This window comes from Phoenix dactylifera, chromosome 5 (genome assembly GCF_051530095.1).
Source record: "Phoenix dactylifera cultivar Ajwa chromosome 5, Ajwa_hap1_PhDact_Kaust_v1.1, whole genome shotgun sequence".
Lineage (NCBI taxonomy): Eukaryota > Viridiplantae > Streptophyta > Magnoliopsida > Arecales > Arecaceae > Phoenix > Phoenix dactylifera.
This window is the reverse complement of record NC_143194.1, coordinates 7,881,678-7,905,713: the sequence shown is the minus strand read 5'-3', so window position 1 is coordinate 7,905,713 and position 24,036 is coordinate 7,881,678. Positions and strand designations below refer to the sequence as shown.

Here is a 24,036-nt window from a genome sequence, read left to right as displayed (position 1 = left end):
AAATTCCAAATTTTAAATTTTCAAGTAGAACTAGAGCAAAACCTCTAGATCTTTTTGTTCTCGATTTATATAGAGTATACTTACCATAACTAACCCCCAATCTTTTAGTCAAGTTTAAGATCACTACGTGATCTCCACAACCTTTTTAGAATCCAAAAATATCTAGGTTTAATTTAAAGGGGTAATTCTTGTATTCCCTTAGCAATTTAATCAGAAAATCTACATTGATTTTCCTTCCAACAGAATTTACTTCAAATTCAATGGGTTAGAACTGTTGAGCCAATATCACTATGAGTAGGAATTAACCCTATCAACCTCCAAATTCTTTTTCACCAAAATTCTTAGTGTCTATGATCAATGCTACACATAATAACTCACATAAGCATCTCAAAATCGAAATTTCTACTCAATTTTGTATTTTACAATGACAAAGATTTCAAGTTAACACACCCAATAATCTCCAACAATTATAAGAAAAATTCAGTAGCCCAATCCAAATATGAGAATTCAAATAATTAGAATTCCTCCATCAATATGCATACTCTATGGTCTCAAAATAATCAAATACATCAATAGGAAATAGACCTATTTGCAATATCCAACATGCCAATATCAGATATAATCCACATGCATTTTCAACTTCGAAGAACGTTCCTTTCAATATTATGAAATCTTCTTAGCTCACTCCAATACTATGGAAGATCTACGTACAAATCTCACTCTAATAATTAGTAGCAAAATCAAAAGTACAATCATATCAAAACCCATATCAAGTTTGAATTTTCAGGTCATTTAAATAATATCTAAACATCGTATAACCGATATGCCATTGTTAACCTTCCTACACTTAATCTTAGGTCTAACCTCTCTTATCATGATCACAGACAATTTATACTTTCCTTCTACACTCATCGAAAACCAAATCCGATGCATACATTTTATCACAATGCCCAGTGATCTCACACCTTAAGCACTGAATTTAATTATCATGTCCCAAATGATCGTAACCTTAAGCTATGATATATTTCTGTCACAATCCCTAGTGATCTTAAATATATGCTCAGATTCCAATTTGTCACAATTTTCAATGATCTTAAACCTCAAACTCTGATGCCACTAAGGCCACAGTCCCTAGTGGTCTTAAACATTAGATTATAATATCATTCTTGTTACAATCTTAAGTGATTATAAACCAAGTCTCTGATAGTTTTTTTTTAATCATGATTCCCTACTCACACTCACCTGAACCTGAACCTCAGGATATCTTAACCTTAAGCTCTGATACCACTCTGTCACGCCCCGAACCCAGCACCCGGGTCCGGTACGCGACCGGCCGCATGAGCCCTAGAGCAGTGCCCTAAAGATCATGCAAGGCCTATGATTAACCAAAAATTCCAATAAATCCATAATTAATCTAGTAATTCAAATAGAGCAGTCCGACATGTCCAAATAAACAAATTAGTTCAATTACAAAATCTTCAAATGTTCATCGACATCAAAGAAGGATAAACAAACTAACTAGCTAATGACTCTGATACTTGCACTCTGCGCCCATCCCATCCAAATCTAAGCATCCTGCAACTCTGATAAAATGAAAGAAAAAAAAAAGGGGGATGAGCTTTACAGCCCAGTAAGAATCCCTACACATCCACACCAACACAATAATAATAAAAATCTGAAAACCACGACAAGTCGAAGCACATATTATGAAGTCATAAACCGGCTATCAAAGCTCAAATAATCGATACAAGTATGTACATCAAACATCAATAAAAGTCCAGCCACACAAGAAATATATAGCATATGATAGCTCATAAACTTGTATTATAGTTTCAGTGTCTTTTCTTCAACTTGATCCAGATTAATTATCTTTCCGACTTTGGGTCAAATCTTGGTCACATTTCTCAGCCTGTGGTGGGGCAACCAAATTATCACATTTTCAGCCTGTGGCGGGGCCTGCACATTATAGTTCCACATTTCTAGCCTGTGATGGGGCCTGCCAAAGTATCACATTTTCAGCCTGTGGCGGGGCCTGCACATTATAGTTCCACATTTCTAGCCTGTGAGGGGGCCTACCAAAATATCACATTTTCAGCCTGTGGCGGGGCCTGCACATTATAGTTCCACATTTCTAGCCTGTGAGGGGGCCTACCAAAATACCACATTTTCAGCCTGTGACGGGGCCTGCCATAATAACAAGATAAACCCAAAGTTCCTTTTCATACAATCCAGTTTACATCTACACATCAATTTTCTTTATGTTTATTTCCGGCTATAAACTAACCACAGTCACGTTTCCAGCCCGTGACGGGGCAACCAATATCATATGGTTAGTTTAGAGCACCACATCCATCAGTCAAATTTTGCAGGTGTAGGTTATGCGCATGCATGCATCTATCATTATACCAATCACAAGCAAAGACGATCAAAATACAATTTAAATATAAAAACCATTTTGTTTTGCCTGGATCATAGCATATCAAACATATATATATAGTGCAAAATATTTATATCATGTAGGATTGGCGTACAAGGATTCTTACCTTTGTTAACTCAGACAGACTAATCACCCGCCCTCATGGCCATCTATAAATCCGGATATGCAGAACCCTGCTCAGCGTCCTTTCGTCTGTTAACAGATTGTTCTCCTATATAACCAAGACAATATTAAAAATTATCCGGAGTATCTGACAACCCAAAACCCTCCATTGACCTACGACTATCCAGCAGTCTGTACAAACAATGGTCTCCTCTTATCAAACTAGAGAGAGAAAACTCCAATCTAGAGAGAGAAACTGTAGAGAGAAATAATCCAAGTAGAGGGAGAGGAACTAATAAACAAGCGAGAGAACCTAGGAGAGAGAAGAGAGGAGAGAGAAAACTCTTCCTCCTTCTCAAAACAGGGGGACCGGTCCCTCCCTCTCTTCTCGGATCAGGATGGCACAGTCACCAAGGTGCCCATCCTCGGCGACGACGGCCGGCCAGTGATGGCCATCAACTGCGGCACCACCGGCGACAGTGGTCGGCCGGCGACCAACCAACGAGGGGAAGGAAAGGAGGTGGAATCACGAGGAAGGAGATCTCGGTCCACCTCTTCCCATCCCCTCTAAAACCCTAAAAATCCCTCTCAACCAACCCACAGTCCCGATTCAACCCCCAAGACCATAGCTCCGGCCAACCCGGCGGCCGGCGGCGGCAAAATCCGGAGGAGAAAAGCCGAAACAGGGGTTCCCTGTTTCGGACTCTTCTCCGGCGATCTCATCGCCCAAACCCCAACCGGCGCAACCCAAAATCTAGCAAAGGATGTGCAAGGAGAGGCACCACACTTACCTCAGTCCGACGGAGTGCTCCGGCGACCCTTTCCGGCGAGAAAATCAAAGGAAACGAGCTCGGATCAAACTCCTCTCTTCTCCCGATTTGTGGATGGTCTTCACCGAAGGAAAGGGGCTTTGGGGCTTCCTCCACGGTCAGCCGGATCTCGGAACCGTCGCCTCTCCGGCACTCGGTCTCCTCCGGCGAGTCACCCCCTCTAACGCCGCCGCCCCCCCTCCCCTCTTTTCTCGTTTTTTTTTTTTCTCCCACGATCGTGCCTAGGGCACGATTGTAAACGGGTGGATGGGCCCGGTCTTTTCGGGCCGGCCCGTCCATCTTTTTTTTTTTTTTTTTTTTTTTTAGGGGTATTACATAAAGCTTCCACTTAAGTTGTCATGCCCCCGTCCCGAGATCGCGGGCCGGGGGTCGCGCCAACCGCCGCACACCCGTAGGAAACTCTCCCCACAAGCTTGCAAGGCATCTAAACCAAACACCTCAATTATGAATTTCCAAAATAATTTAAGAGAATAAATTGGAATCTTATTCCATTGACTAACTCAAGCCATAATGTCTCACAAGTCTAAATATGCAGCGGAATAATCATTTACCAACATGCAGAAACCTAGTTCTTAAAATAATAAAAGTCCACCAATCATAATAAATGTCCATAATAACAAATCAACTTAAATAACCCTAATCTAAGGTAACTTGTGCCACAATCCTTCTAATCGCTCTTCCAATTTGAATCCCCAATAGACTAGTTCTCGAAATCTGTAAAACAACAAGAGAGGGTATAATGAGCTAGACAGCCCAGTAAGTAATGAACACCCTAGCTAGATAAATCAAGCAATAATATGTGGAAAATAAATAAATATGCAGTTCCAAAGTATAAGTCAAATATTTCTTAAATTCAAAAGATTCTTTTACATATTCATTTTATCATGTCAATCCTGGACTATGACCACATGTTCCCTGTGGCAGGGTCATCAACACCGACTAATCTTCTTGCGGTGAGTCCTTCAGGACAGTCAACTGCCAACGTATCTGCCCCCATTGGCAGGGTCCTCAACATAGCCAGGTCGACAGTTCAGCTTGTTCTCTATTTCATATTTCAGTTATATATAAAAGAAACATACAATGTCAAAACCAAACGTCGTTCATATCTTCATTTCTTTCAATTTATCAGATTCAACTCAACAGCCAGGAACTATGACCACATGTTCACTGTGGTAGGGTCATATCACCGACTATTCTTCTTGCGGTACCAATGTATTAGCCCCCATTGGCAGGGTCCTCAACATAGCCCGACTGCAAATCTGAATCTATTTCAAGTCATAATCTTTTCTTACATTATGTTTAGTGTTCCAAGCCAAAAGATACAATGTCGGAGCAATTAAACACAATTCAAATCAGAAGCAAATACGTTCAATTATAATCATATAATATTCTAAAATACACATATAATCCATGCATCAAATTCGAAATCATGAATAATTCGATTCGTGAAACATATATATAGTTTGCCGATAAATCTAGAAAAGAGGTTACATCACTTACCTTGCGAACGCGATCCACAACAAATCCAATTAATTCCGCAAATCCCTCGCAGAACCTAATATTCAAAAACCATATTTTCTTTTAAAATTCATCACAATATATATATAAAACCTAAATTTTAACATTCTCCCAGGGCCGACCCTGCCGAAGTGTCTAGCACCTCGGGTTCGGGTTCGGATTCAGGTTCATACCCGTAAACCACCCTCTTTTTATTTTTTTTTTTCTTTTTTTTTTTCTTTTCTTCTTTCTTTTCTTTTTCTTCTTTCTTTTTTTTTCTTCTTTCTTCTTTCCTCTCCCGACTCCCTTCTTCTCCTTCGGTGGAACAGGGGACCCGTGAGCCCCCGCCCCCCCCTTCTTCTTCCCTCTCGGTCGGACCCAAGGCGGCCGCGGTGGCTGGCCTTGGCAGCGGCAGGAGGTGGCGGAGCAAGCCCGACCACCCCCGGCGACTGGCGGCGGCGAAACGCCGACGGCTAGGGTAGCCGTTTTGGACCCAAATCCGGTGATCGGCCGGCCCCAACCCCCAACACATCATGGCCAAGCATCAAGCAAGGAAAGGAGAAGAAGGTGAGAGATCCTTACCTCAGCCCCGACGAAGACCGGCGCCTCCCCCTCTCCGACGGAAAAGAAGAAGGAGACCACCCGCCACCCGGTGTCGTGGCTCCTCTCTCTCCCTCTCTCCCTCTCTCTCTCTCTCTCGGTGGCCACACGAAGAAAACCCTCCCCCCCTTTGCGTGCGGCGGCTCTCCTTCGGTGGGCTCAAAGGAGGAGAGGAAGGAGAAGGAAGCCCTAAAACAGGGCTCCTCCTTCTTCTTCGGGATGGAGGTTCCATCCCGCTGCCTCACGTGCCAAGATTTGGGACTGGGCCGGTCGAGTGGACCGGGCCCAGTTCCGGGTTCTTACATCCCACCCTCCTAAAAAGAAAATTTCGTCCCCGAAATTTTCGTACCTGCAGTTTCAAAAAGTTGAGGGTATTTCTGCTTCATCTCATCTTCCAGTTCCCAGGTAGCTTCTCTTTCTGTATGATGGCTCCACTGCACCTTGACATAAGGTATAACACGGTGTCTCAAAACTTGATCTTTTCTGTCTACTATCCGCACTGGACGCTCCTTATATGATAGATCTTCTCTAACTTGTAACGGCTCAAGCTCCGTGACACTACTTGGGTCTGGTATATATTTCTTCAACATTGAGACATGGAAAACATCGTGTACACCAGCCAGAGAAGGCGGCAATGCAAGTCTATAAGCCACCTTACCAATTCTTTCTAAGATCTCGAACGGACCAACAAATCTGGGATTCAATTTTCCTCGAATACCGAATCTTGCAACTCCCTTTGTAGGTGATATTTTAAGAAATACATGGTCACCAACTTGAAATTCTAATTCTCGTCTTCTATTATCCGCATAACTCTTCTGTCTACTTTGTGCAGTCCGAAGGCGATCTCTAATTAGCTGAATTTTCTCAACTGTCTGTTGTATAAGTTCAGGGCCCAACAATCTTCGTTCACCAATATCATCCCAACAAATTGGCGAACGACATTTTCTTCCGTATAAGGCTTCATAAGGCGCCATCTGTATGCTACTCTGATAACTGTTGTTATATGCAAACTCTATCAGAGGTAGATGCTCATCCCAAGAATCCTTCATATCTATGACGCAAGCTCTCAACATATCCTCGAGAATCTGAATGGTCCTCTCAGACTGACCATCGGTCTGAGGGTGAAAGGCAGTACTAAAACATAATTTTGTCCCCAAAGCCTTATGCAAGCTTTTCCAAAATTGTGATACAAATCTAGTATCTCGATCCGACACAATGGATACTAGAATACCGTGCAGTCTCACAATTTCTTTAATGTATAATTTAGCTAGCCTTTCCAGACCGAACCCCACTTTGATAGGTAAAAAGTGTGCCGATTTGGTTAGCCTATCCACTATCACCCATACTGCATCATTAGAACTGGGAGTCTTTGGCAGTCCTGTTACAAAATCCATAGAAATTTGTTCCCACTTCCATATTGGAATGTCAAGAGGCTGAAGCGGTCCTGCAGGTCTTTGGTGTTCAGCTTTAACCTGCTGACATACTAGACATTGTGCCACGAATTGAGCAATTTCTCTTTTCATGTTGTTCCACCAATACAATTCCTTTAAATCTCTATACATCTTAGTCCCTCCTGGGTGCACTGTATATCCAGACTGATGGGCTTCTTTAAGAATTTCCTATTTGATTTCTAAATCCATAGGTACACAAATTCTATTCCGATACCTCAAAGATCCGTCCTCATGAATCCTGAATTCAGATATATCTCCTGCTTCTATCGACTTCCGAATCTTCAATAACTGCTGGTCATTACCCTGAGCTGTCTTGATCCTCTCTATGAGTGTCGGCTGAACCTGCATATAAGCCAGTTGAGTCCTTGTGCCAGGTACTCGGATTTCTAGTTCAAGTTTCCTCACATCTTCCAAAATTTGTAGTTGGCTAGTAATCAAAGTAGCCATATTTCCCATTGACTTTCTGCTCAAGGCATCTGCAACAACGTTAGCTTTTCCAGGGTGATAATTTATCGTTAGATCATAGTCCTTCAACAGTTCCAGCCATCTTCTTTGTCTCAAATTCAATTCCTTCTGGGTAAATATATATTTCAAACTTTTGTGATCTGTAAACACCTCGCATCGTACTCCGCAAAGATGATGTCTCCAAATCTTGAAAGCAAAAATCACAGCTGCTAACTCCAAATCATGAGTAGGATAATTTTGCTCATAAGATTTTAATTGTCTAGAGGCATAGGCTACTACCTTACCATGCTGCATCAAAACACAGCCGAGTCCCTTCCTTGAAGCATCACTATAAATTGTGAATCCATCATCACTTGTAGGTATAGTAAGAATTGGTGCTGTAACCAACCGCCTCTTTAATTCCTGAAAGCCTCGTTCACATTCTTCAGTCCATTCAAACTTAACTCTTTTTTGAGTTAAACGAGTCAAAGGTATAGCTATAGAGGAAAATCCTTCCATAAATCGTCTGTAATAGCCTGCCATTCCTAGAAAGCTGCGAATCTCAGAAATATTAGTAGGCCTGTTCCACTATACTACAGCTTCCACTTTTGCTGGATCCACAGAAATCCCATCTCCGGATATGATATGCCCCAAAAACGATATCTCATTCAACCAAAACTCACACTTCTTTAATTTAGCATAGAGCTTCTCCCTTCTTAAGAGTTGAAGTACGCTTCGTAAATGTTCCTCATGTTCTTCTTTTCCTTTTGAATAAATTAAAATGTCATCAATGAACACCACCACAAATCGAAATAGAAAGGATTAAGTTTTGAGATGCTGTAATTTTTGTATGTCAAATCTTGTGGGTAGGTACTCCGAGAGGGAGACTATTTGAAATCTCAGGGATGATATAATGGATGCAATTTTTTTTTAAAAAAAAAATTTGAGGCTTCAAGTAAGTTAATTTCGAGGACGAAATTTTTTTTTTTTTAAGGGGGAGAGTATGTAATACCCCTAAAAAAAAAAAAAAAAAAAAGATGGACGGGCCGGCCCGAAAAGACCGGGCCCATCCACCCGTTTACAATCGTGCCCTAGGCACGATCGTGGGAGAAAAAAAAAAAACGAGAAGAGAGGGGAGGGGGGGCGGCGGCGTTAGAGGGGGTGACTCGCCGGAGGAGACCGAGTGCCGAAGAGGCGACGGTTCCGAGATCCGGATGACCGTGGAGGAAGCCCCAAAGCCCCTTTCCTTCGGTGAAGACCATCCACAAATCGGGAGAAGAGAGGAGTTTGATCCGAGCTCGTTTCCTTTGATTTTCTCGCCGGAAAGGGTCGCCGGAGCACTCCGTCGGACTGAGGTAAGTGTGGTGCCTCTCCTTGCACATCCTTTGCTAGATTTTGGGTTGCGTCGGTTGGGGTTTGGGCGATGAGATCGCCGGAGAAGAGTCCGAAACAGGAAACCCCTGTTTCAGCTTTTCTCCTCCGGATTTTGCCGCCGCCGGCCGCCGGGTTGGCCGGAGCTATGGTCTTGGGGGTTGAATCGGGACTGTGGGTTGGTTGAGAGGGATTTTTAGGGTTTTAGAGGGGATGGGAAGAGGTGGACCGAGATCTCCTTCCTCGTGATTCCACCTCCTTTCCTTCCCCTCGTTGGTTGGTCGCCGGCCGACCACTGTCGCCGGTGGTGCCGCAGTTGATGGCCATCACTGGCCGGCCGTCGTCGCCGAGGATGGGCACCTTGGTGGCTGTGCCATCCTGATCCGAGAAGAGAGGGAGGGACCGGTCCCCCTGTTTTGAGAAGGAGGAAGAGTTTTCTCTCTCCTCTCTTCTCTCTCCTAGGTTCTCTCGCTTGTTTATTAGTTCCTCTCCCTCTACTTGGATTATTTCTCTCTACAGTTTCTCTCTCTAGATTGGAGTTTTCTCTCTCTAGTTTGATAAGAGGAGACCATTGTTTGTACAGACTGCTGGATAGTCGTAGGTAATGGAGGGTTTTGGGTTGTCAGATACTCCGGATAATTTTTAATATTGTCTTGGTTATATAGGAGAACAATCTGTTAACAGACGAAAGGACGCTGAGCAGGGTTCTGCATATCCGGATTTATAGATGGCCATGAGGGCGGGTGATTAGTCTGTCTGAGTTAACAAAGGTAAGAATCCTTGTACGCCAATCCTACATGATATAAATATTTTGCACTATATATATATGTTTGATATGCTATGATCCAGGCAAAACAAAATGGTTTTTATATTTAAATTGTATTTTGATCGTCTTTGCTTGTGATTGGTATAATGATAGATGCATGCATGCGCATAACCTACACCTGCAAAATTTGACTGATGGATGTGGTGCTCTAAACTAACCATATGATATTGGTTGCCCCGTCACGGGCTGGAAACGTGACTGTGGTTAGTTTATAGCCGGAAATAAACATAAAGAAAATTGATGTGTAGATGTAAACTGGATTGTATGAAAAGGAACTTTGGGTTTATCTTGTTATTATGGCAGGCCCCGTCACAGGCTGAAAATGTGGTATTTTGGTAGGCCCCCTCACAGGCTAGAAATGTGGAACTATAATATGCAGGCCCCGCCACAGGCTGAAAATGTGATATTTTGGTAGGCCCCCTCACAGGCTAGAAATGTGGAACTATAATGTGCAGGCCCCGCCACAGGCTGAAAATGTGATACTTTGGCAGGCCCCATCACAGGCTAGAAATGTAGAACTATAATGTGCAGGCCCCGCCACAGGCTGAAAATGTGATAATTTGGTTGCCCCACCACAGGCTGAGAAATGTGACCAAGATTTGACCCAAAGTCGGAAAGATAATTAATCTGGATCAAGTTGAAGAAAAGACACTGAAACTATAATACAAGTTTATGAGCTATCATATGCTATATATTTCTTGTGTGGCTGGACTTTTATTGATGTTTGATGTACATACTTGTATCGATTATTTGAGCTTTGATAGCCGGTTTATGACTTCATAATATGTGCTTCGACTTGTCGTGGTTTTCAGATTTTTATTATTATTGTGTTGGTGTGGATGTGTAGGGATTCTTACTGGGCTGTAAAGCTCATCCCCCTTTTTTTTTCTTTCATTTTATCAGAGTTGCAGGATGCTTAGATTTGGATGGGATGGGCGCAGAGTGCAAGTATCAGAGTCATTAGCTAGTTAGTTTGTTTATTCTTCTTTGATGTCGATGAACATTTGAAGATTTTGTAATTGAACTAATTTGTTTATTTGGACATGTCGGACTGCTCTATTTGAATTACTAGATTAATTGTGGATTTATTGGAATTTTTGGTTAATCATAGGCCTTGCATGATCTTTAGGGCACTGCTCTAGGGCTCATGCGGCCGGTCGCGTACCGGACCCGGGTGCTGGGTTCGGGGCGTGACAGTTTGATAGTGTCCGAAGAACTAATAAAGCTGAGCTGAAGGAGTTTATATATATATATATATAGGAATACAAGTTACAGCTGCAAGAGTGACCATCAAACTTTATTTACGAAAGCACTGCATCCTTGTTCTACGCCTCTGCCTCTAAGTCTTGATTTCCACACACACACAATATCCTGGCATCCTCTGCTCGCATATCATGCTGCCAAGAGGAGGCCACCTGTATCACATCAGCGGGGGAAGGCAGAGCTCTCCCGGCCACTTTTGCCGACGAAGGAGAGGGGGGCTTCGTAGGTGCTGAAGAGACGATAGGAGGAGAGCAGAGAGAGCACAGCGTAGCAGGCCACCGCCCCAAAGGTGATGCCGATGGAAGCCGTCGCCCTCCGGCAGAAGCTGTTGAAGACGCCGCACTGCTTGCTCCATGTCACCGCCTCGTCGCCATTGTAAGCCAGGTACGTCAGCTCTGCCGACACCGTCCCGGCGGCGAGGATCACATACGTGAACACCTGCCCAAACCCGGTATATAAATGTTGTTATTGCAACAAACCAAGAAGAAATCGAAAATTATTAGGAGGTTGAGAGAAAAGATTGCTTATGATGCGAATGATGGACGTGTTGTAGACCGGGAGAAATTTAGCATCTAACACCTCCTTTTTGTGTGGATGCCATTTCAGAATTTGTTGACCAACAATTTTGATGCCACTCTAGGTCTGGTGGCTACTTTATTTTGAGAAGTCTCGGAGCAATAGAAAATTCACATAAAGCCTCGAAAGAATTTTTGGAGGACCAAAAAGCATAAAATAGAAATGATTGTTAAAAAAATTAAAAAATTATTTTAATTTTACCGAAAAACTAAAATAGCTTTTTGAAAGAATCTTCATTTTAGAGCTTCTCTTAAAAAAAAAAACTTTTAGGCTCCATCGAAAGATTGTTTTAAGTTATAATTTTTTTTCCATCCAAAATACCAATAATTAAATATAATAATTATAGAAAATGATGATATTAATATATAATAATAATAATTATAATATTGTATACTTTTATTACTATATTATACTATAAATATAATATAATATAATATTATATAATAACACATTGATATATTATGTTATATAATATCAAATTATATTATATTATTATAATATAGTATACAATATTATATTACTATATTATAATAATATTATATTATATTATATTATAGTAATATTATATTATATTATATATTTATATATTAATATATTATATTTTATTATTTTTTGCTGGATAATACTATGCAATGTTATTTATGGTCATTTTGTCATACCCAAAATATTTTTTTATTTTATTTATCAAACATATTTTAAAATTTCAGAGCTTTTTAGAATTATATTTACTTAATAACAAATAATTTTTTATAAAACTTCCACTTCGGAAAATCTTAGTCCCAACAGCCCTACCAAACGAAGCTTTTATCTGTGCTGAACTGTACATGCTCTGCGATAATTGGGTTACATGAATCTTCGTACCGCTTTTTTATTTTTTATTTTTGAGGTCATTGTAACCTTCTTATACCATAACACACATTACTTTTATTTTCAGTCCTAATCCACATAAATGATGAGATGTTATAAAACAGGTATACGTATTTTGGACAAATACTGATAAATGTAGGAGGGACTAGCAAAAAAGTAAAAAAAAAACAAAACAAAACATAAAACTGTTCAAACACACACACACACAGACGGGGGAGGGAGAGAGAGAGAGAGAGAGAGAGAGAGAGATGCCTGATCAAAGAAGAATAGGACCCATGAACGAGACAAGGTGTTCGGTCGTGGCATGGCCGTGTAGGAGGCGGATAACAGGGAGTAGCCGGCACAGAAGCCATTGGCATACACCAGGTACCTATTTCACATCCATATGTAGTTCCAACTGTTGAGACACCGCAGAACGAGAGAAGCAAAAAGACAAACAGGTATACATAGAAAGAAAAGGACGAGGACGCAACCAAAGAGGCCTCTAAACTCTTCTTAAAACTCACCTGAAGGGGGTGAGGTCGGCATAGGAGACGGAGCCGAAGTCGTTGACCTGGGCGTTCTTGAGCATGAGCACCAGCGCCGCCAGGCACAGCCCCATGGGCACTACCCTCAGCACCGTCTCCGCCGTCCTCACTGCGCTTCGCCCCTCCCCCTCCCTCTTCCTCCCCTCCTCCTCCACCATCGTTTTCTTCGTCATCATCTCTCTCTCAAACAAACTCACTGAAGCCCTCTACAAGCGAGGGGCAGGAACCAAAAAAAGGAGAGAAACAAACAATTAAACAAGGGTCTTCTTCTCAAACACTAGCTGAAGGCGCATGGTTAGGAGTGCCGAAGGAAAGAGAGGACGGGTATGGGGCGGAAAGGGCTGCCCCGCGACTGGGCATTTATGAGGAGGGACGTACGAGAGGGTAGTTGGGGTTGGCGATGAGAATTAAATGGGCGAGATAAGAGGCATGGACAGGAGGGTAGCCAGGCTCGCATTCCCAAGCGCGCGGATGCGGAGCCGTGAACGGGGTCGCCACCGGTCCACGCGTCCTGGAATGCTCGGCTGCCAACGTCGTCGCCATCACTGTCGCTGCGAGCAATTAGTTTTTCTCGTGGGCTGCAACTGCTGCGTGCTAGGGACCTCTGCTACGTGAAATTGTGTGAGGGGGAGTACCTTGGTGTTGCTCGATACTGACATAATATGAGCATGGCTAAACATGAATCAGAAAATGAATTCATCTAAAGAAAGCTGAATCAATTGATCATCTTTTTATTTATTATAGATTTTCCCAACTTTGTTGAGAAGTTAGTATGAACTTTAGAAGTATATTCTTGTATGATAATTGGATAGTTGAGTGGCTTTTTTTCATCCTATTGCAATAATTATTATCAAATTTTTGTTACACTACTTCACTCATGTGATTTATCTGGAAAGCTTGCAACGAAAAGATAATAAAGGAGTACTTTTCATCTTTAACCATGTAATTGATAAAGTTTCTATTCATAATAATGAGTTAGTCTCCCTTTGATTGCATTAAAATGAATATATATGGAGCAGCTTCCGTGTTGTTTCGGTTGTTCAAGATCATCAAGAAAATCGTATAGTTTTGGAAATCATTCATTGTTCCTTTCCCACTCAGCTGAAGATGTTAAAACAATAGCGTTTTTGAGGCATTGAATTCTTGATTTCACTTCATCCATCCATGCTCAGGAATTGTTGAAGGCGATTTAATGATTGTTGTGACGTTTTTATCAACGGATTGTTCTACTCCTGTCTTGCGGGTCTAGAATATTATTGCTTATACTAAAAAAACTCCACCAAAATTTTTATTTTTCTATTTCCTATACTCCTAGGATGGCAAATAAGATTGCTCATTTGCTAGAAAATCGAGCTAGGACAACAGTGAATCATCTAACTCATACCACTAACGCAATCAGCAATGGATGTCTTATACTTCATGATTCTCCTGAATTACAGAAATAGTTGGAGTTGATAGAATGATGGTGTTGAAATATTTCGAGAAGAAAGCAAAAGAAAAAGAGAAAGAGAAAAGTAATTTTATTTCTTTATTACTTCATATTCAGCATATCTCAGAAATTATATATACTCGTATACAAATTTCATGCATAGAAAAGAGATTATATATACTCGTATACAAACTCCATACATGAAACCCGCCGAGGCTAGAGCCCTGACTACCCTCTCCTCCCCAAATGAGGTAGGAGAAACAAAAGATCTGCGAACGACGACGATGACCACAGCAAAGGCTGAAGAGATGATGGCAGCAGGTTACGTGATCGGTGATCTGATACCATTTGAAATATTTGAAGAAGAAAACGAGAGAGAGAGAGAGAGAGATAATTTATTTTTTTGTTGCTTTGTATTTGGTACATCTTAGGGATTATATATACTCGTATATAGACTCTATATATAAAAAATAATATAGGTTGATATAGGATCTCATTAACAAAGAAAAATATTATAGGTGATATATGTTGTCGTGTGATCCCTAAAATTGCTCTAACAAGATTATGCTAACAAAAAAAACTAATATAGGTTGACACAAAATCACACTGATAAAAAAAATATTATGAGTTGTGCAGATTGTTATATAATTTCTAAACTTATTCTAACAGATAGGATAGCAGACATATATGACCACCCCAATCCCATCATGCAGAAAGTGGTCGGCTGCGTCCACATGGCATAAACATACTTCGAGGATAGTGGTAGCTATGGTAAGTTGATTTTCAATAAGTTGATTTTCAAACTGAGCATAATATTTGCCCGAGCAAAGATATCTTACTAACACTAGAAAAAAGTGTGAAATCCAATGAAAATTTGTCAAAGAAGCATCGTTAAAAGATAAACCGTGCCAAATTTTACCAATGCATCTTATTAGCGCTGTGTTATTATTGGCTTCCAACAACGCTTTAAAGTGTTGGCAATTTAGAAACATTTATACCGATGTTTTTTTAAGCGCCATTAAGGTATGATGCTTAAAAATGTCGTCGAAAGCCAATAATAAGATGATGCTAATAAGCGTTGTCGGATTCAACTTATTCGTATTGGTTAAAATATGGAGAAAAGTTCTGTTATATGGGTCATCGTCAATGGTTAGAAGCAAATCATCTATTTCGATTTCAAAATAATCTATTTGATGGTACTATAGAGTTGCTATCTGCTCCCATTCTACCAACTAGTACTGAAGTTCTTCGACAACTGCATGGCATCAAATATAATTATGGTAAAATCTCCAAATGTTCAAAGAAAAGAGAAAAGAAGGATGTTAAAAGCTCAATAATGAAGAGCTGATAGCGAAGATCACGTTGCTATTTCGAAAGGATGGGCCATTTTGCTAGTAGAGATGATTCCATCAAATATTGAAATGATTAGGGTTAGGTGTTTTACCCATGAATCCTTTTCAAAATTTTATGTGTGAATTGTCACAATAGCATTCCCATCAATTAATGATTTTCAATTTTCACTTTTTTTATTTATAGTTTAATTTGTGAGACAGCACATGTTCCGCACATGGTCAACAAAAAGAATCAAAGATAGTTGTGGGCTCATCAATGAACTTAACACTCAAGATAAATGCTTTACCACTAGCCCTTAGTGATTTTTACCTCAAAAATTAGTGGTAGAAGAGATGCATTTATTGCAAAGAGAAGGAAGAGTGGAGACACATGCCTTGCATGTATAAAAATAAAAATAAAATCAACTTACCATATATAAAATAATAATCTGTAAATATAATAAATACAAAACAATAATCTATTTTTATGCATCTTTGATTGATGAAAGAAGCTAGCTCTTCTAATTAGTTTAAAACCCAAGTGAATTTTTAAAGTAATGCATTGAATGCAAATAAACTTGATTTAATTCAACAAACATTCTTATGCGTGACTTTCTAAAGCATACCTTCATGTAAATGATCATTTTGTATTAATTATCCTCGCATCTAATATTCTCCCTTGCAAACAAGTGAGACCTCAGCAGGGCTTAGCTTAGAATGTTGCCCAAGGCGATGGCAGGCCAGTATAATTCTTGCGAAGAAGGTTGGGGCTAATCACTCTGGGGTGCTTTATGGGTTGGAGACAGAGTTGCCTAGAGTGCTCCGTGATTTGCTATTTTCTAACATTCTTGAATGTATTCATACTAAAACTGTATAAATCAGGGATAGAGATATGTAGGCCCTACCTTTGCCAGTGTAAGAAGGTAGAGACTATCACCACCAATGATCTGTCACACCACTACTCAGTTTACCAGCCTGATGTGGCAATCAGTGATTCCTACAATACGTAGGTAGGTCAATGTCAATCGAGCTACGTCTACTGCTCAGCCAATCACCGATTACCAAATTGGATTGGTAAACTGATCCATGATCAAATAGTTCATGGTCATGCATGCATTTCTCAGATGCATCCCACATGCTTGTTAATACTTGCATCGCATAGCCCCTGCTCTTGGTTTCAGAGAGATTCCTCTCACCCTTCTTCCATCCTCCTATCCTCTGTTCTTCCTCCTTTCTCCTCTTCACGAGGTGTTTACAGCCTTGATGAGTCCTCAACACCAAATCCAGAGCATCCTCCTATTGTGGGCCCCTGTGACTTAGTGAAGAGGCCTAGCCACCCTTGACATAGCCAACAACCTAATAATAGTCAATTGAAAGGTTAATTTAATAAATCATAATTCACATCTTGAGCTGGAAAACAATCAGAAGCAAGTGGTTGGTCTGAATTAAACATACTAGAAAGCATTTATTGATGGTCAAGGTGATGATATTAATAATACAAATCAAATTTTAAAACTAGGCGGTTGACTTCATACATGAAAACCTTGAATTTCCAACTTCATTAATTCATACCCCTCAAGGCGTGCAATTGGGTGGACACTCGACCATAGCCACTGCTAATCTTCTAGGCAATGCATTATTTTTTGAATACCCCTGTCCGGTGATTTTAATTTCCACCATGATTTTAGGCAAAAGATTGGAAATGCCATATCTTATTTTAGTCCACTTGTCTTAAATTGCCCTGACATTGAATCTTCGAGCTTTGATATATTTATTTAACTAAGTCTGCGATCATTCACCTGCAATCTCATGCCAGCAATTATTTTATCAAGAATACTTAGATGTGGATGCAGGACGATCCCTTGTGTTCACATTCTTTCTCATGTCAATTTTCTAAGAATTTGAGTTTGATTACACTAGAAATTTCTATTTGATCGTTTGTCAAATTTAGTTGAATCGTATAAGACTAAATTTGGTTTTAATTACATAGAATTAGAAAGCTGTAAATTTTTTTTGTTTCTTTACAAAAATCAGTTTTTTTAGAAAGTCATATTACTCTAAAAATTGTGCAAACATGTTTTTTGCAACTTTAAAAATTATACACAAAATTCTCTGCAGATTTAAAATATTTGTAAAATTTTTCTATAACTTTAAATTTGTGCAGAAATTTTCTCCGGATTAAAATCTATGTAGAAAATTACTACAGCTTTAAAATCTGTACATATTTTATACAACATTAACTTCTATGCAATCTATTTTCTGCCATCTTTAACTTCTATGCAGAATTTTCCGTATCTTTACAAAAATTATTGGTGCTTTAAAAAAATTCCTAGTATGCCTACCCAGTATGTCTTTTATGAAAAATAAGCCATGGTTGGACACGGAAGAATTTTCTTTAAAGAAGGTGCAAGTGGTGAAGAGAGCGGACCACAGAGTCATAGATGCCTTCCTCTTCGCATGCTCTCCCTTTTTTTTTTTTTCCTTGTCGTCTTCGCAACGGTTTCTATCCTTCGATCATAGTAGACCAGTCGGGGCATCTTTTCAAATACTATATCCCTTCCCAGAAAACAAGCCTCAATCGCCGTCTTGATCTCATCCAACATGGAAGCAAAAAAATTTCAGGTAAGGCCACATAGTGCCAATCTTGGTACCTACCATATATCCGTTTGTCTGTCCGGAAGACTAATTATTTGCGAGGCGATTGACTTGGGGAGCCATCTGGATGGTCATGTTCCCATTTCTTTAGACGCGTAGCGTGCAAGAAACGAAATAGATTGTGGATTGATCAAATGAGCAGCCAGATTTTTTACAGATGTTCGGAATCTACGCATGCAGCTAACAAATCTAATTATGATTTCCTGCACCTTTGCCGTTCACCATGACACAGAATATTTGGCAGAATGTTTTGAGTGCAGGACCATGGCAACCAATTAGCCGGGCATGGCCTCGAACACAGGATGACAATCTAACAGGGTTGCGAGGTTGAGACAGAGAGACAGAGACAGAGACAGAGAGAGAGAATGAAGGATTGAATTGGTCGCCGGTAAACAGGAACAGCCGAGGTCAGCTCTGGCTGCTCCACGCGCTTCTCCTTAATTCATTCATCTCTCGAAGAAATAGACAGACAGCTCAACCATTAAGAAGAGAAAAAAAAAAAAAGTAAACGCGCTGAACAACCACAGCCACCATCATTGTTTATTACCAATTCTCTCTTTTTTCTATCAAGAATCATTGACTAATATCGTGATTGGTATATGATTTCTAGCATGCGTCAGCATCTGGCTTCCATCCTCATGGAAGAAGGAGAAGCTGCTCGCTCTCTGGTCTCTCCTGCTAAGTTCGTAAATTGGCACTCCAACTCTGCCAAACAGCTGGTGATTCTTTGGCCTCTGGCTTCCCGATGCACTTGCATGCCCTCAAAAAGATAGCCATGCAACACCTTGTCCATGCTGCTGACCATCTCCACCACCAATCCCACAGCAGCAGCCACCTGTTCCGCCTCTTCTACCTTGTTCTCGTCGTCATCCTCTCTTCTGCTTCTCCCCATGGTGCCTGCACGCAGGTGGAGAGGGATTCTCTTCTGTCCTTCCGCTCCAACCTCTCGTCAACCTCCAACAACAGCCTTCTGGGTTCATGGAGGGGCACAGATTGCTGCATATGGGAAGGGATTTCTTGCGATGGCAACAAATCAGTCACTCGTCTGTGGCTTCCCCTTAAAGAACTCAGAGGCCAGATCTCACCCGCTCTTGCAAACCTCACTCGCCTCTCTCACCTCAACCTCTCCCACAACTGGCTCTCTGGCACCCTGCATCCAGCCCTGCTGTGGTCCGACCACCTCGTGACTTTGGATGTCAGCTTCAACCATTTGTCCGGTGGATTGCCTTCGCCGCCACCTTCATCTTCGCCTCCGGGGAACCATCCTCTGCTGGTGCTGAATGTCTCCAGCAACCGCTTTACTGACGCATTCCCATCCTTCGGCTGGGGGATTGCGCATAATCTTGTGGCGATCAACGCCAGCAACAACAGCTTCACTGGCCTGATTCCCTCCGCTCTTTGCGCTGACTCGCCCCTCCTCAGGATCCTAGACCTCTCCCGCAACCAATTCGGCGGCAGCATCCAATCAGGATTAGGCAATTGCTCGAACCTAGTAGTTTTCCAAGCAAGCTTCAACAATCTTAGTGGGCCGCTCCCAGACGATCTCTTTGATGCCGTCTCACTGCAGCAGCTTTCCCTGTCTTTTAATCAACTTTCTGGGATGCTCGATGGGGGACGTATCACCAACCTCTCAAATCTAACTACACTTGATCTTAGTGGCAATCAACTCACTGGACAGCTCCCAGCTTCGATCTGCAAGCTCGCAAGTTTGGAGCAGCTGTTCGTATATGGTAACAAACTGAATGGTTCCTTGCCCTCAGCGCTGAGCAATTGCGCGAAACTCACGTGCCTGAACCTCAGGAGCAACTGCTTTACCGGGGAGCTTTCTGCCGTCAACTTCTCCAGGCTTTCCAATCTCATCATGCTTGATCTCGGGAACAATGGTTTCGTTGGTGAAATTCCCAACAGCATTTACTCATGCAGATCTCTAACCGCACTGCGACTGGCCGGGAATATGCTGCAGGGCCAAATTGCACGAGAGATGGCAAATCCGCAGAACCTGACATACCTTTCACTTTCTTCCAACAAGCTAGTGAACATCAGCGGCACATTGGAGATCCTCAAGAGTTGTAGGAACCTCACCGCCATCATCCTTGCAGGGAATTTCATCGGCGAGGCGATGCCGGATGCCGGCTGGTTTGACGGCTTCCAGAATATCCAGGTGCTGAGCCTATGGGGTTGTCAGCTGACCGGTCAGGTACCTCCTTGGTTGGCCAAACTTGAAAAGCTGGAGGTTCTTGATCTTTCCTCCAATCAACTCACTGGTTCAGTCCCCAGTTGGTTGGGTTCTCTGCCCCATCTCTTTTATCTGGACTTGTCTAATAATCTTTTCTCGGGAGAATTCCCCCTGGGAATCACAGGATTGCCGGTGCTGACATCGGAGCAAGCCGCCGCCCAGGTGGACGTGGGGTATCTCGAACTGCCCGTCTTTGTGATGCTCACCAATGCATCTGGTTTGCAGTATGATTCCCTATCAGCCCTTCCCCCAGCAATATACTTGGGAAACAATAGCCTCAGTGGCAGGATCCCCCCAGAGATCGCTCTACTGAAAAGACTCCTCGCATTGGACCTCAGCCTTAACAACTTCTCCGGCGAGATTCCTGCACAGCTCTGCAATCTTACCAACCTGGAAAGGCTGAATCTTTCCAGGAACCATCTCTCCGGCATGATTCCATCGCTGCTGAACAAGCTTAATTTCCTTGCTTCGTTCAGCGTTGCTTACAACGACCTAGAGGGGCCGATTCCATCGGGAGGTCAGTTCGACACTTTTCCAGCCTCCAGCTTCGAAGGAAATCCCAAGCTCTGTGGCTCTGAGATTCAGAAATCTTGCACCAATCATTCAGGACAACCCCTTTCACCCTCACGCAGGAGGCTCAACAAGAAGCTCATCATTGGAGTCGCACTTAGCGTCTGTTCTATCGGAGTGCTTGCTCTCGCTGCCATGGTGGCTTGTCGCAGGAAGAGGCATCCAGGTCGAGGCGGTAGTAACGACATGATGGATCTAGATGGCATTGCCTGCACCTCAGTTTCGGGCCTTCCATGCGAGGCCATCAAGGACTCCATTTTGGTCATGCTATCGCCAGGCAACTGCGAAACAAAGGATCTCACCTTCGCCGACATCTTGAAGGCGACGGACAATTTTGACCAGGCAAACATCATCGGTTGCGGAGGCTTCGGGCTGGTGTACAAAGCTACGCTGGCGAGCGGCACGAAGCTCGCCATCAAGAGGCTGTCTGGTGACATGTGCCTCATAGAGAGGGAGTTCAAGGCAGAGGTGGAGGCTCTGTCCATGGCCCAGCACGAGAACCTTGTGTCCCTACAGGGTTACTGCATCTGCGGCAACTTCCGGCTATTGGTATATTCGTACATGGAAAATGGCAGCCTGGATTACTGGCTCCATGAGAGGGATGACGGTGGGGGGTCGGTGCTTGATTGGCCTGCGAGGCTGAAGATAGCACGGGGGGCAAGCCGTGGTCTTGCTTACATCCACCAAATCTGCCAACCGCGCATTGTGCACCGCGACATCAAGTCCAGCAACATCCTTCTCGACGCAGAACTGAAGGCCCATGTCGCCGATTTTGGCCTCGCAAGGCTGATCCTTCCCTGCGACACTCATGTGACAACTGAACTGGTTGGGACCCTGGGATACATCCCTCCGGAGTATGGGCAAGCATGGGTGGCCACATTGAGGGGGGACGTGTACAGCTTCGGAGTGGTCTTGCTCGAGCTTCTCACAGGAAGGCGGCCTGTCGAGATCTTGCCGAATCTATCGAGAGAGCTTGTCCACTGGGTGCGGCAGATGAGATGCCAGGGGAAGCAGGATGAGGTCTTCGACCCCCAGCTGAGAGGCAAAGGGTCTGAAGAGCAAATGCTGCAGGTGCTTGATGTTGCTTGCATGTGTGTCGTTCAGAATCCTTTCAAGAGGCCTACCATCAAGGAGGTGGTCAGCTGGCTTGAGAACATTGGTTCTGACCTGCAGCTGCGAAGGTAGTAGGTAGTTTCTGTAGTCATTGCACTTCTAAACATACTGAGGAAGCACATAGTCTACAATTCCAGCCTTCTTGGCCATAAACCATACAGAAGAGGAATTCCTCCCAATGTCATACTGAAAATACTCAAAATTTCCAACGCTCGTATTCTTCCATTCTGCTGAATATACAGATCACAAAACTGTGAGCATGAAACAAAAAGTGCCCTGCAATCAGTAGCTTGAGCTTCATTGATCTTTTCTTTCATTGATCATTAAAAAAAAACGAGCTACATAGGCTCTATTTATAATGTGAGGTCCGCTCTAACACAATTTGGGTCGGATTCCGCTTGCTAATTCTAGTAAGACTTTTTTTTTCTAAAATAGATATTTCTAGTAAAAAAAAGCTAAAAATCTCGAGGAGGTAGATCCCGACTCCTACATCAAATCTTCCTTCTATTGCTCTGTTGGATTCTTATCGGATAGAGAGCTACACTCGATCAAAGTCTTACCCAAAAATAAAACTTTCGGTTTGACTAGCCTATTTCGGAGCTTAAACGATGGAATTTTGGCTTGATTCAACCTCTTAAGAGGTTAGCCCAAACTTATAGATTTCGAAAAGATACCCAATTTTTTTTTTTTTAAAAAAAAGTTCATCTCAATTATTGGGCATCATATGGCTAAATTATGGCCTTTGAAAGTTTGGCTGTAACTTGGTTTTCCGATGTGGCGGATCTCACTCTTTGACCCTATTCAGTTCTGCTCGTAGTAGTCAAAGTAGTCCACACGAGTCTAAGGATCTCTAGGTTCAAAATTGGGAATATGTATATGATAGTGGGTAAATCTCAACTACTTTGTCCTACCCTTCATGCATCAAAAGCATTGACTGAAGATGCCAACATACACCAACTTGCATAGATCCAAAGCCAGCCACAAAGAAAATCATGTATAGTTAGCATGCCTATTACAGGTAAAAATTAATCACATCTTCAACAAGATTCTCCAATGACTGTCACTTATTGGGTTGCTTGATTGATATAGCTACCGACAAGCATAATCATAATTCTTCAAAACTTTCCTTTTATCCCTTCTTAGCATGCACTATTGACCAATTATCTACTAGGCAACTCCTAATCAGTTGTCATTTCATTGTGACATGTAGAAAGAGTACATTGGTACCCCAAGTCATTGCTACAGATAAAACTTTGGAATTAACTATCTTCTTAATTGAACTCTTAAAAGTTTCTAAAGCTTATTTCTCATAGTCCCCATTCTTTTGAAAACCATTAACCTTCGAGACTTATTCGGCTCTTCTTGTCCTAGCAAGCCCACCTTGTAGCATTTGACTTTTAAGATTGTTAATGACAAAAATGCGATCACAATAAACTCGTTGCTTTCTGCCACTTGTGCTTAGTCATGCTCATGGATTTTTAGATTAGGTGGCTACTAGGGGAGTGGATTAGCACAAAGCTCTTCTGGATTAATTCTTGCAAGAGATGGTGGTACAGCTACATGCTGGACAATAAAATTCATTAAAGATGTTCCCAAATGGTTATGATTTGTTGATGGTTAGGGGTGTAAATGAGCCGAGCTTGATCCGACTTTGCTTGGCCAAGCTTATTTAAAATTAATATTCGTTCTTAAACTTTAGCATCAAGTTTGATTTGTTTATCATTATTTGGATCTGAATTCAAGCTTAATTTCAAACTAAACTGGACATGAGCCTAATTGATAAGCTTGATAAACCTAAATCAAGCCAGAATCAATTCCAACTTGAATCAAGCTAGGTTCAAGCCTGAATCGTAGCTTAAATTCAACCTTGATTTAAGTTCAAATTAACATTTAATTGATTCAAAGAATAAA

General features: G+C 41.9%; 2 protein-coding genes and 2 long non-coding RNA genes across 4 annotated transcripts; 1 reads left to right on the top strand and 3 right to left on the bottom strand.

Moving 5' to 3' along the window:
• Positions 1 to 1,409: 1,409 nt before the first annotated feature.
• LOC149753447 (uncharacterized) lies at positions 1,410 to 3,539 on the bottom strand. Its single transcript, XR_016413127.1, has 2 exons — positions 3,331 to 3,539; positions 1,410 to 2,648 (listed from the first exon to the last, which is right to left on the bottom strand). It is a non-coding gene; the product is annotated as an uncharacterized LOC149753447 (long non-coding RNA).
• A 376-nt stretch (positions 3,540 to 3,915) lies between these two features.
• LOC148703351 (uncharacterized) lies at positions 3,916 to 5,565 on the bottom strand. Its single transcript, XR_015987751.2, has 3 exons — positions 5,449 to 5,565; positions 4,870 to 4,924; positions 3,916 to 4,083 (listed from the first exon to the last, which is right to left on the bottom strand). It is a non-coding gene; the product is annotated as an uncharacterized LOC148703351 (long non-coding RNA).
• A 5,219-nt stretch (positions 5,566 to 10,784) lies between these two features.
• LOC103717786 (CASP-like protein 2A1) lies at positions 10,785 to 13,124 on the bottom strand. The gene is made up of 3 exons (XM_008806299.5): positions 12,771 to 13,124; positions 12,517 to 12,634; positions 10,785 to 11,259 (listed from the first exon to the last, which is right to left on the bottom strand). Exons 1-3 carry the CDS (start codon positions 12,965 to 12,967, stop codon positions 10,984 to 10,986), a joined length of 591 nt encoding a protein of 196 aa, XP_008804521.1. The 5' UTR covers positions 12,968 to 13,124; the 3' UTR covers positions 10,785 to 10,983.
• Positions 13,125 to 18,035: 4,911 nt separating this feature from the next.
• On the top strand, positions 18,036 to 22,425 carry PSY1R (Leucine-rich receptor-like protein kinase family protein). Its single transcript, XM_088721538.1, has 2 exons — positions 18,036 to 18,710; positions 18,817 to 22,425. The coding sequence occupies exon 2, from the start codon at positions 18,952 to 18,954 to the stop codon at positions 22,195 to 22,197; it is 3,246 nt and encodes a 1,081-aa protein (XP_088577664.1). The 5' UTR covers positions 18,036 to 18,710; positions 18,817 to 18,951; the 3' UTR covers positions 22,198 to 22,425.
• The last annotated feature ends 1,611 nt before the right edge of the window (positions 22,426 to 24,036 follow it).

Excerpts from the sequence above, each read along its gene's own strand:
- LOC103717786 (XM_008806299.5), bottom strand. The coding sequence starts at position 12,967 with ATGATGACGAAGAAAACGATGGTGGAGGAGGAGGGGAGGAAGAGGGAG. Across the intron at positions 12,635-12,770 it reads GCCGACCTCACCCCCTTCAG|GTACCTGGTGTATGCCAATG; the intron begins GTGAGTTTTAAG and ends GATGTGAAATAG. Across the intron at positions 11,260-12,516 it reads TCCTATTCTTCTTTGATCAG|GTGTTCACGTATGTGATCCT; the intron begins GCATCTCTCTCT and ends GGGTTTGGGCAG.
- PSY1R (XM_088721538.1), top strand. The coding sequence starts at position 18,952 with ATGCACTTGCATGCCCTCAAAAAGATAGCCATGCAACACCTTGTCCAT.